Raw genomic sequence first — 12,572 nt, forward strand, 5'->3', positions numbered from 1 at the left:
TTCCAGGGTTTCCTCTGTTTGTGTTTGGATCATTCACGTTGCCTTTGCTCTTGTACAAGATTTTGATATCACAGTGTCTCCAGTCTTCTGGGATGGTGCTAGATGAAAAACATTCCTTCAGCAGTGATGTCCGGGTGTCTAGGAGTAGCTAGGCTGATTGCTTTATGTGCTCATTTGGACTGGCTGTCTTTTTATTTTTCAGTTGTGTGGTAGCATCCTTCACTTCCATGTAATGGGTGGGATGATTTTGAGTTCCTCTCTCCTATTTTCATTTTTGTGTTCAGTCTGTTGCTTTCTTACCATTTTGTGAGAAGTGCATTTCCTGTATAGGATGTGAATTCCTTTTGTAGGGGGCAAGGTTTTTCTTTTCTGGGCAGAGAAAGAGTTTTTTAAGATGTCTTCTGCTGCCAGATTAGCCTCATTTTCGCTATACTCCGATTTAGTTGTCTTCAGTAGAATCTTTTTTTTTTTTTTATTCAATGCAGTGGCACTTGACTAGAGTCATTGGCTGTACAATGGCGATAAAAACTAAAATGAAAGAAAACGAAAGAAAGTGAACAATGTGCAAGTGAAACTACGAAGGTGAGGATGTCAGCACTGCTGCATTCTTTCTCTGGCCTCCCAGTACCTTCCACAAAGCTGACAGATGAAAGTGCTGGACAAGTCTTAATGTGGTTTGAGTCCATGTTGTCGGAACATCCACAGAGCATGCAGTGGGGGCTGGATAATACACCCAGGTGGTGGAGGTGATTAGCCAGACAGTCATGACCTACTGCGGTGCGGAATGTCGCAACAGCTTCTCTTCTGGGTCATTCGGGGAGAGTGGAGTTTAGTGTGTCCTTCCAGTGTTTATCTTTAATTTGGTCCTCCAAACTCTTATGGAAACATTGCCTCACTCGACTGCTTATATTTGTAGATGCTCTATGGAATGGCAGCATGTTAGAATATGAAAGGGGGATAGTTGTTCCTTTCTTTGCCAGAAAGTCTGCTGCTTCATTCCCGGCAATACCACAGTGAGAAGCTATCCATTGCAGATGTACAATTTTATTTAGTTTCTTGATGTCTTCTCTGCATTGTTGAATGTCATCATTAGTTGGTTGTAGTAAGTAGTTTCCAATTCAGATATTGCTGCTTTTGAGTCACTGAGGACAATGTTTGGAAATGGGAAGGACCTGCACAACAGTTGTTTCACAGCATTACGTATGGCTCTTACTTCTCCATCAAAAGGTGTATGGTTGTTGCCTAGAGTGAGATAGGTAGAGAACAGTTGGCAATGAATTCCGGCTCCAGTGGACCCATGAGGAGAATCTTATGTCCTGTGTTTATTCTCATAATTCAGTAGGTCCATTTTTGGAGGCTCTGCCTCTATGAAGGACGTTCAGTTGGCCTTACGTATCTCCGAACACTCTTTGTTGAACCAATGTTCGAATTTTATCTTGCAGTTGACTGTGGAGATACTCTGAATGTCTGTTGTCATCTGGGTTTACATGTATGACAGCTTGCAGGATCGTTGCTATAGCATCACAGTAGATATTGGGCTGATGTAGATTCTGACAATTTGATATATGGTTCGTTTTAATTACGACGACGTTTTCTTCTGTATGGATTTTTATTGGTTTCCCAATCCTCTCGTAAAAGCAAGAAACTTCACTGTTGGGTTCTGTCGGTGACACAGATCATCTGCCCTGAACCTTGGAGAAGTTAGGGGTGATTGTTTTGAGGGGTGTGAGGCTAACCTTGGAGCAAGCGGCTGGCTAACAGTACTTTTCAGGCGAATACAATGTGCTTAATGGGTCATTCCATGAAAATGCGACATTTTTACGAAAAAGAAAAATCTCACGAATCTCTGCTTGTTATATGTCATTTTTTTCGTTACGATCCGAATTTTTTGAATATGACAACACTGATTGTGTAACAACACGTAAGTGTGAGAAAAAGCACAAAGAAGTCTGTGGTTTAAGAGCGCGAAATTATCTATTAGAAATCACATATTTGAATGCAAATAAATCATTACTTCTGTATGTTAAATTCAATTAATAATGAAGTTCTGGCCTTTGTTAATAATTATAATGCATACTTACTTACTTACTTACAAATGGCTTTTAAGGAACCCGGAGATTCATTGCCGCCATCACATAAGCCCGCCATCGGTCCCTATCCTGAGCAAGATTAATCCAGTCTCTATCATCATATCCCACCTCCCTCAAATACACTCTAATATTATCCTCCGATCTACGTCTCGGCCTCCTCAAAGGTCTTTTTCTCTCCGGTCTCCCAACTAATACTCTATATGCATTTCTGGATTCGCCCATATGTGCTACATCCCCTACCCATCTCAAATGTCTGGATTTAATGTTCCTAATTATGTCAGGTGAAGAATACAGTGCGATTATAATGCATAGAAACCTTAATATGATGATTATTTCGTGCTTGATTACAATTATTACAAAGAAAGGTTGAGAGTTCGTGTGTCACGCTCAAATTTACATTTGCTTATATTTCTTCAAAACCATTTCATTTTTTAATGTTTCATAAATATGTAAAAGTGAGACACATCACACAACAATCAACTTCTTATATGGACAACATTTTGATTTATGTACAAACGAACAAAAACGTTATGTTCATGTGTCACTAAAGTTTATCCTAAAATCCAGTTGCAATTTTTATTCTTATTGGAAGTCTTTACGCCTAAACATAATTAGTAATGAAATTTCAAATACTTACTGTTTTTTTTTTTTTTGAATGTACATATACTATAGGTTAAACACTCTTGAAAATAAGTGTTCCATAACTGTTGTAAGGGGGAAAGGAACTGGTCACGCTACCCCATTATCTCCTGGCCTAGTTTCCTCATAAGTGGTGCCTTCTTGGTATCACTTGTGAGGTTCACACCTTTCTTTGGACAGTTAACTAAGCAATAACAATTGTTGTAAAAATATAGTGTGTAGGCCTAAAATTAGCATAAAACATTTAATTTATGCCTAGAGTTCGTATAAAATATTTATTATTTTTTAATTCCTTGAATTAAAAATTTACAAAAATTGGTTTATGTTAATTTATTTCATATAAAAAAAGAAGCTTAAGCAGTACATTTTTATGGTAAGTAGATAGCCACCATACTAGGCCTATGTATAAATAAATAAACGTGATTATTTGCACATTAGATAAATGGTACTAAATTTCTGATATTCATTTGAAATCGTTTTATTTAATAACATCAATTAACTTACCCTAGGTATCATTTAGCAATTCTAAAAGATAGGCCTTTTAAAATCTATATTAGTTGTTCTATTGATATAAATGTTTATACATTTTGAACATTTTTTGATAATATTTTCAAGAATTAAGTTGGGCTGATTACTCGATTGGGTTTTTTCCCCGAGGTTTTCTCCAACCTTAAGGCGAATGTCAGGTAATCTATGGCGAATCCTCGGCCGTATCTCGCCAAATACCATTTCGCTATCACCAATCCCATTGTGACACTAAAAACCTAGTCGTTGATATAATGTCGTTAAATAACCAAGTAAAAAAATAAGACATAAAATATTCAGTAGGTGAAGTTACCACCAATGTAGAGAGGGTATTATTAAATTGAATAGGTTTTATGACCAAAGAGAGATGTATTCATAGGCGGAGTTATGATGAAGGGGCATGGGGGGGGGGCACTGCCCCCCAAACTTGTCTAAACTCTTTCTTTTATTAACGTTACAAAATATTGAATTTGCTTTTGTTTATGATTAAGTTTTTGTTGCTTAAATTGACGAATTAATGTCTTCAGATCATTGTCTGACCGCCACTTGGAGAAATATGAGTAACATACTACACAAAAATGCAGAAAAAAGAAAAGTGATCCGGGTATAATGTGTAAACTTAAAGACGAGATTAAATAAAATAATTCTGTGGTGTTCAGGTAAGTCATTTTTTTGTGCAGATGAAATTTTTTTCCCAGATGAACACTCAGTTAAATTATACAAGTGAGTGTGCAAAAATCAAAAGAATACTAGCAGTTGATGTGTTTTATTTGTGTAGAAAGTTGTTTGCAATAAGGGCTCCAAGTTTAATTTTAATTTGTCTCAAAACTCATTTTTATGACTTGTCTCCCTTTACCCAAACAACACAAAATTAGATATCTTCAGGAAAGCTTAAGATAAAAATATTTCTTTTAGCAGTGATACGTAGTTTTATTCATGTATATGTGTTTCTGTACGAGAGAGAAAAAGAGGGAGATTGTTTTAAATTATGCCCTATTATAATTTATAGCAGATCTACAGTTCAAGCCCTATACTAATAAATGGTCATATTCTGATACACTGTACTGTACCACGGTCAAGCTACAATGAGGGGAGGACGTAATTTTTTTTTAGTAGGTTATTTTACGAAGCTTTATTTAGCATCTGAATGAGGTGAAGGTGATCAATCAATCTTCTTAATGTATCCAGCTGTTTGCTGACAACATAAAGTCCACTATAGTCCACTGTAGTCTATTCAGTTGTTGTTTTTCACGAGAAATGAGGGGTATTTTGATCGGTGTTCATTATAGATGCCTGTTGCTAGTAGCCAGAGGTGGGGTGTGGTCAATATATACTGCAGGGCTGTGTCTTCTGCAACTGGTACTGATAATTTTAATTTACTTCTTTTGTGATTTATGGATGGACAGTATAGAAGAATGTGTTCCAGATCTTCATCATGATTATTACACCACAGACAAGTAGGATTATCAGAACTGTGAAATCGGTGTAGGTACAATTGAGTGACAAAAGAGGTGAAGGTGATAATTCCAATGAAATGAGTCTGGGGTCCAGCACCAGTAGTTACCCAGCATTTGCTCATATTGTGGGTTGAGGGAAAACTCCGGAAAAAACCTCAACCAGGTAACTTGCCCCGACCAGGAATCGAACCCGAGCCACCTGGTTTTGCAGCCAGATGCGCTAATCATTACTCCACAAGTGTGGATTAGGTCATAAAATGCCACACCACCTCAAAAGCCACTTTGTATCCCTAACTTTTAAGTTTTACGTTTGTGTAATGGCCCTATTAATGAATTATCAATGCATTGCACATTGTCTGTCGTAAATCAAAATGTTTCTTCAGTTTCTGTTTTCAATTTGATAAGTTAAAAATGCCTCTTATTTGAGACGACATTGCGAGAGCTGTCACTTTGGTTGAAGATGGATGAATCATTCCTTTTGCGGTGGTAGATCTACATCAACCAAGGAGGACAGGTTTCTGATTCTCTGTATCTTGCGATATCTCCACACGACTGCGGTCCAGGCCAGAAAGCATCCCGAAACAGTGAGGAACATCACTGTGAGTGAGAGAAATGTTAGACGAAGACTCCAGGAAGCCAATTTGACCTCAAAAAGACCTGTAATTTCACCATCACTCACCTCCAGCATAGGGCAGCGTGATTACAGTTCATGCGTCAACACCAGAATTGGACTGTGGACTAGTGGTCAATGGTGCCGTTCACGGGTGAATCGCGATTTTGGTTTCGGTTATCTGATGTTAGAGAAAGAGAGTATTGGGAGAGAGTGGGGAGCAATATTCGCCTTGAAACTTTCCCAAAAGATTGCTGGAGTGGTTCTGTCATGGTTTGAGCGATATCAGTTTTTGAACTCCAACAAAACTTCTTTTCGTCGATGGAGGCACCTGAATGCGCACAAATATATAGTGGAGGTGTTAGCAGACCATGTAATTCCCTTCATTCCCTTTGCATAACCATCCCCCTCCATGCTGCTCGCTGCATGATGGACTGCCTTCATGACATCGGGATGCAGCCGGACTTAAATCCTATGGCATATGTAGGAGAAGTGGAATCTCAGAATCTGGTGGTTAGCATGGAGGACATCATCTCCACTAGGAGTGATAACACAATATTAGGGCAAATATGCGCACAGTAACAGTTACAGTGGCATAATCATTTGTTAATGTAAGCCACAAAATGGATTACTTGAAATTTTGTGTAAATTACAACACTTTAGAACTTAATAGTAATATGTGTTACAAGAGTGGTATGTTGAAGTTTTCATGTTTGAGGAAAAGTTTGAAAAAGCTCAACTACGTTTCGCTTTTTCAATTTCCGAGAATTGAAAGAAAACATACTGCTCGTGTATCGTACATTATTTTGTGCGAAGATCGTTTATTACATACCTGAAAGAGGAATTTCTAATTAGTTGCAATGAAATCTCCATCTTGGTTTCTGTTCAATGACGGCAAATTTGCAAAACAAAAATATCTATCTTCAACATTGTTGCTTTAAAATGTTTTCTGTGTTTACTATACTCCAGCAGGCCATGATATACGTCTGTCTTTTTTTTTCCCCCAGTCTATAAATGCGAACTTAAAACAAACAGTAAGGTTATGTAATGATTTATTTTTCATTTTAATATTTTAACAATATTATTTATATAACATATTGCAGTAATAACATCGGCATCTGGAATCTTGTTGATTTTTTCACGGCTTCCTTAATGTTACTGTCACGAATGCAGTAACTTTAGTGGAGTTGTAGAGTTTACTTAATTTTTGCAAATATTTAAAAACAATAATTAACAGTGCAATTTAGGTGAAATTGCAGTGGTAAGTTTTGAATTTATAATTATTACTATATTGACTGTCTCTAAAAATAATATGTTAAAAGCCTAAAGCAGTAAAATCAATATGTCACTTAAGCGGTAAGAAGAGGAAAATTGTTGTGTGTGTTAGGTTGGGAATACTGAATGTGAAATTTTTGACTTTCCACGGATTGGTTTTGTGCGGAAACCAAGCAAATATGCACGATCTCGCACAAAATAAACTGCAAACAAAAAGCATTTTGATGACGGGATGAAGTGCACAGGTTACATGTTTTTTTTTTTTTTTTTTTTTTCGTTTTACAGTATGCCTTAGTCAGAATGTACAAAAAATAACCTAAAGCATAAGCTATAAAATGATTATAGTTCTTTAAAATCTTAAGTGATCCACTTTTTTGCTGGTCAGTGTAACTAAAAATTGGAAAGAACTGATCAGTGTAGGTAACTTAAAAGTGACTGTTTAACATGTAAAATAAAGAGGCAGAACGCTTAAAAATGAACTCAAAACGTACATTTCACTTCACTTAGTATATGCAAGGCATACCAAAAGCCTAAACTAACCTGTCACAGATTTCCACACTACAGAACTTAGAAAAATGGAAGTTGGAAATTTCAGTGTCACGTGCTATAGAAAAGCCCTCGTGTCTATGCAGACTAATCTAATCTAATGCTTTTTTTTTTTTTTTCAGGAACAGATTGTGTTTGATAAACCTTGGAAGGAAAGATTTAATGAATAAGAGTGTTGACTATTTATATAACATAAAACTGTGCTCTAATCATTTCGAAGATGGGCAGTTTACGTACACTAATAGGAACAAGTTAGTGTGGAATGCTGTTCGAACACTATTTGATATTCCTAATCTGCCTTCTCCAGTAAAAAGAAAATTGAGACCCAGAAAGTATGAAGTATTGCGGAAAAAGTTACTTCAATCCTTTAATGGTGACTCTATACTGCAAGATTGTGCATCAACTGAACTTGATGACTTTACCAGTGATCTCTCAAATAAAATGTGTGATGCTTCCACACAAACAGAGCTTTCTTTGAATGAAAATGACATGCTAGGTATGTTACGAGAAAAGTATGAATATAAATCATTAGAAGTTGTTTGCCTCCGGAAAAAATACAAGGACATCAAAAGAAATCGGTGTGTGCGTGCAGTTTCAAGAAAAAGTATAGAAAAATAGACAAAAATGCAGTGCTAGTGGATAGTTAATATTAGATGTAAATGTATTACATTTCATTTATTGATCAGCATTATAGCTTTGTGATACAGAATAAGTCAAAAGATATACAAAATTATATGTAGGCCTACATAGCAGCCTGTGTAGGTTAATACAGTTTATAAGAATAAACAAGTCATGAGCTGGAGGGGTGTACAAAATCTATTCTGCGCTTCTAGGGTTGGATTAAATAGATATTTGGACATTATAAACATAGTTAGAAGAACGAAAAGAACACAGTTATTATCAGTGTCTACATTTGACAATTGTAATACAAGAAACTTTAGGCTTACTCAGTTATACTTCACAAAGTAGTGGTTTGTAAAGCATAATTTGAAGAAAAAAAATTGCAGTAATTTCGAAACAACAAGAAACGAACAAGTATTTCATTTTACGTAGTAGATACTAATTAATTTAAAGTAATAGACCCTACTCTATCATTGTTCGTCAAGCATTATTATTTACTGTGACCATTGGTGCACAAATGTTGAAGAAAATATTATACTCCCAATTAATTACATGCAGTAGGACATTGTGAAGTTTTTTATATTGAACTCATTTCTTTGCTGTATGTCAGTATAAATTAATATTAAATATTAATAAATATAAATTAAGCTTAGAATTTAAATTTAGAAAATTTGAAAACGTTGAAAGCAAGTATTGAAAGGTTGGAAGCGTTACTCAAAGAAATTAAAAGTGTAGTTCACAAGCTGTGAAGCGACGATATTCTCTTTATGTCAGATTTAAAGATTTATTAATATAAGTATATTGAATTAATATTGTGACGTGAGATGGAAAATGTGCCATTATATATTTTTCCAGAAAATTTTTCCGCCTTGCAAATAGTTGTTTTTTTTCTCTTCTTACAACCTCAAGAGCCTCACATGTATTCCTCACTATTTTCTCATCACTTACCAGTTTATGAAATGAAAGTCGTAAGTCGTCTAACCTTTGATGGCTGTGTTAGTACAGACTCCAAAACAACGCCATTGTCAAGTACGTTTTGCTATGAGAGTACTGATTAAGAAATAAGCACTGGCAATATCATATTTTGGGAACTTTACTAATCTGATCTAAATTGTCATCTCACAACACTATTACCTCGACATAGGCTGATGAAAGCCTTTCATTTTAAAATAATTATTATTGTTGGCTGGGGAAAATATTATAACAATTATGTTATATGATTCGTAATTTCTCTTCTTCGTTATCTGTGAACTCCTCACTTTATTTATCATAACTCATTCACAGAACACCCAAATCGACACTCATACTGAAACTGTATTACTGAAACAAAAGCTGCTGCAGGTCTGTATAGCCCTGTCATGTTCCCCTCCAAGGCGATTCACTCCCTCCAGGTAGGGGAATAGAGAGTGCACATCGCACAGAGACAGTTGCACAATGTGCAGGTTTTGACATGCCTGTAATAGATTCTTTTTTATGCTTTTCTTTTTATTATTTAATGAAGCAATGAAATTGTGTATTTTAACTTGTATTTTTAATTTTATTGTGTTTTTTATTATATAATTGATATGTACATCCATGTATAGAATAAACAATGAATCAATCAATCTGTTCTGTAATCAATTCTATTCAAAAATGTTTCAAAAGACTGTTTTTTTGCATACATTACTTCCTTCCTAAGAGATGCTGCTGCTTTCCTCCAATGTTTTTACTCTTCTCAGCCTTTTCCTTGCGTTTTCCCGAAGTATTTTGTATTCTGAGAGTTTTCTGTTCCAGAAGGGTTTATATTTAAAAACCTTTCCTCATGGGATATTATGACTTGCTGCTGATAACAGCCTACTATATTACAAAATTTCCTATTTTATCTGGAGGTTCTGTATCCTTAATTTGAAATTGTAAAATTTTTGAGTTAATGAATACTAACACTGGGCAATTCTGCAAACCATTGCCTATGGAAAGTGTTGTCTGAGCAGTAGTTGTGTGTTGTGCTGACCATCATGGAGACGTGCAATGTGTAGGCCTACCTGTCTTTAGTTTGAAGGTAAGATGGTAGGCCAAAATTTGGGAGGGGGGGGGAAATATCAATTTTTTTTTTCATAATTAAATTGTCTGTTCTTTTCTGAGCATTTCTGTGTATGATTTATTACAGAATTCCAATTATAAGTGCGTTATTTATTTATGTTTTTTTAATTATGACAGCTGTCAGTTTTTAATAAAATTATACACCCTTCCACATAATGTCCCATATCTTTGGTTCTATTTCAGTTAGAAAGCTGGGTTTTTTTTTGTCTTGTAGTGGAGTTTCTATACCACTTATTGATAGCACTGTCATCGCGTATTTCGATAATCGAATGTTTCGATATTCGCTTCTGATTGGCTTGTGTTGGTAACAATTTGCTCTTTCATGTGAAAGCATGGCTGGTTGTACTTGAAAGCGTGTGTCTTGTAATTTTTGGCGTGTTACAAAGTTTGTTATTTATAAACTGTGTTATTTTTGTTTCCTATAATGACGAAACCAAAAGGAGTCTTCAAAAAACGGAAATTCAGTGGCAATAAACATATTAGAACAGGTCATTAGCTGTTCAAAATCAAAACAATAACAGTAGACCTCATGTTAGTGAAACTCCTAGTGCCTCTAAAAGGAAGATAACAGGCAATGTAAACGCATTAGATAATGTTTCTGATGTGAATACTAATGTTATAATAGATATAGGCATACTAAAAACAATTCTGTGTGACATGGTATCCTGTAATTTATGTGGAGGTCAGGTTACTTTGAAGTTGCAAGTGCTAGAGTACGTTTAGTTTGTAAATTGAAAATTATGTGTAATAATTGCAACAGTGAGAAATCATTTTATACCTCACAAAAGTGTAATAATAGTGCCTATATGAGACAAATGTGAGGTTAGTGTATGGCCTTCGATGCATGGAGAAGGGGCTTGCAAGTGGTAAAGTACTGTGTGGTATGATGAATTTACCAAATCCCCCTACAAAGTGTTACAGGTATACCAATTGTATATTAAATGGGATCAGTACAATAGCAGAGAATTCAATGAAATCTGCGGCTTTAGAAGCAGCAGAAATAAGTGAAACTGACAAGGAGATTGCCATTGCATTTGATGGAAGCTGACAGAAAAGGGACGCACTTCGAAAATTGGTTGTTCAACAGCAACGAGTGTTGACATGGGAAAGGTGATGGATTTTCAAGTTCACGCTAAATACTGCCATGATTGCACAATGGTAGGTAAGAATGAACAAATGAACCTACATGTCTGAAAAATTATGAAGGTTCTAGTGGGGGCATGGAAGTAGCTATTTTCAATAGGTCTGAGGCAGAACGAGGTGAAAGATGCACCGAATATCTAGGCAATTGTGATAGTAAAGCCTTCAATGCTGTTTGTCAAAGCAATCCCTACAATGTCCCCCATAAAGAAGTTAGAATGTGTAGCTCATGTGAAAAAGAGGATGGGTACACATCTTCTAAACTTGAAGAATAAACTTGGTAGACAAAAACTTTCTGATGGCAAGTCTTTGAAATGTAGACTAACCGACAAAATTATTGAACTCCAGAATTATTATAGAAATGCAATTATGGAAAGTTTTGGAGACTTGGGTGCAATGAAGCAAGCAGTTTGGGCCACCTTCTACCACTGATGTGAAGCCAATTCATGCACTGTGTCCTCGGCCTCCTAACACAGAAAGGCAGAAGCAGCTGGCACCCTCGACAAATTCAACCATAAACATTCCATCCCTGAGGCAGTTATGCAAGAAATCAGACCAATTTACAAAGATCTTGCTCATCCTGAATTGTTGAAGAAATGTCTCCATGGCAAAACGCAGAATGTGGATGAAGCTTTCAATAATACCATCTGCATTCGAATTCCTATAACTGTCTTTGTTGGCTTCAAGACTCTTCAAATAGGTGTGCCAGATGCTGTGATAACATGGAATAATGGCAATATTGCAGGATTCAAAGTGCTCCAAGAGTTAGGTATGTCAGCAGGAACTAAAGAACTTGACACATTACGTATTACCAAGCCAGAATACGCTGCCTTGCACAGTCTAAGGAGGCAAGAAGGATCTGGCTGGCCTACAAGATGATGAAGACCCTGATTATGGAGCAGGCTGCGTCTACTCACCCTTCAAGCAAAAAATTGTAAGTTTTTTATGCATGAAAACTTTAAACCTTGTTTTCTCTGTTTCTATATTATTGTAGTCATGATTATTGTTGATAATATGTTCTGCGTAATTTGATGTGATGTATGGTTTGGTTATATCTTTAATGTGTTCTTTATATCTTGTTTGAAAGGTTCTTCCTGTCTGTCCTATGTAAAAATGTGGGAAACTATTGCATTTTAGTTTCTAAACCCCAGTTGAATTATATTTATTTGAATGTTTGATGTGATTATTTAGATATTTCTGTGTTGTGTTATTTGTTTTCTATGCTATCTTGCATTTTAGTTTTCTGAATGAAATTGCAATTTTGTAAGTATTAGTTGTGATATGTTAATGTTATTTATTTATTCTCACGTGGTGTTTGTGTTGGTTTGTTCTGTTTTTGTTTTGACTTTTTTATTAGTGTGTCTATCATGTTAGAGTTATACCCATTGTCTTGTGCTATATATTTTATTGTGTTTATTTCTTCAGTATAGTTGTCATTGTTCATTGGTATGTTAATTAATCTGTGTGTCATTGTACGGAAAACTGCATGTTTATGTTGTATGGGATGGTTAGACGAATTGTGTATGTGTGTTGCAGTTGTGGTGGGCTTCCTGTATATTTTGAATTCATGTCTATTATTTGTTTTGGTTA

General features: G+C 35.6%; 2 protein-coding genes across 2 annotated transcripts in view; both read left to right on the forward strand.

The window, feature by feature from the left end:
• Window positions 1-9,367, forward strand: part of LOC138711823 (uncharacterized) — a 90,908-nt gene extending 81,541 nt beyond the window's left edge. Inside the window, exon 8 of the mRNA XM_069843081.1 lies at window positions 7,265-9,367. The gene's annotated coding sequence lies outside the window, so the exon portion shown is untranslated. The remainder of the gene's footprint in view (window positions 1-7,264) is intronic.
• A 1,900-nt stretch (window positions 9,368-11,267) lies between these two features.
• LOC138711620 (uncharacterized) overlaps window positions 11,268-12,572 on the forward strand; it is an 81,777-nt gene continuing 80,472 nt past the window's right edge. The window contains exon 1 of the mRNA XM_069842755.1: window positions 11,268-11,916. Coding sequence (XP_069698856.1) covers window positions 11,858-11,916 — 59 coding nt within the window. The 5' untranslated portion in view covers window positions 11,268-11,857. The remainder of the gene's footprint in view (window positions 11,917-12,572) is intronic.

This window comes from Periplaneta americana, chromosome 13 (assembly GCF_040183065.1).
Source record: "Periplaneta americana isolate PAMFEO1 chromosome 13, P.americana_PAMFEO1_priV1, whole genome shotgun sequence".
NCBI classification, from domain to species: Eukaryota; Metazoa; Arthropoda; class Insecta; order Blattodea; family Blattidae; genus Periplaneta; species Periplaneta americana.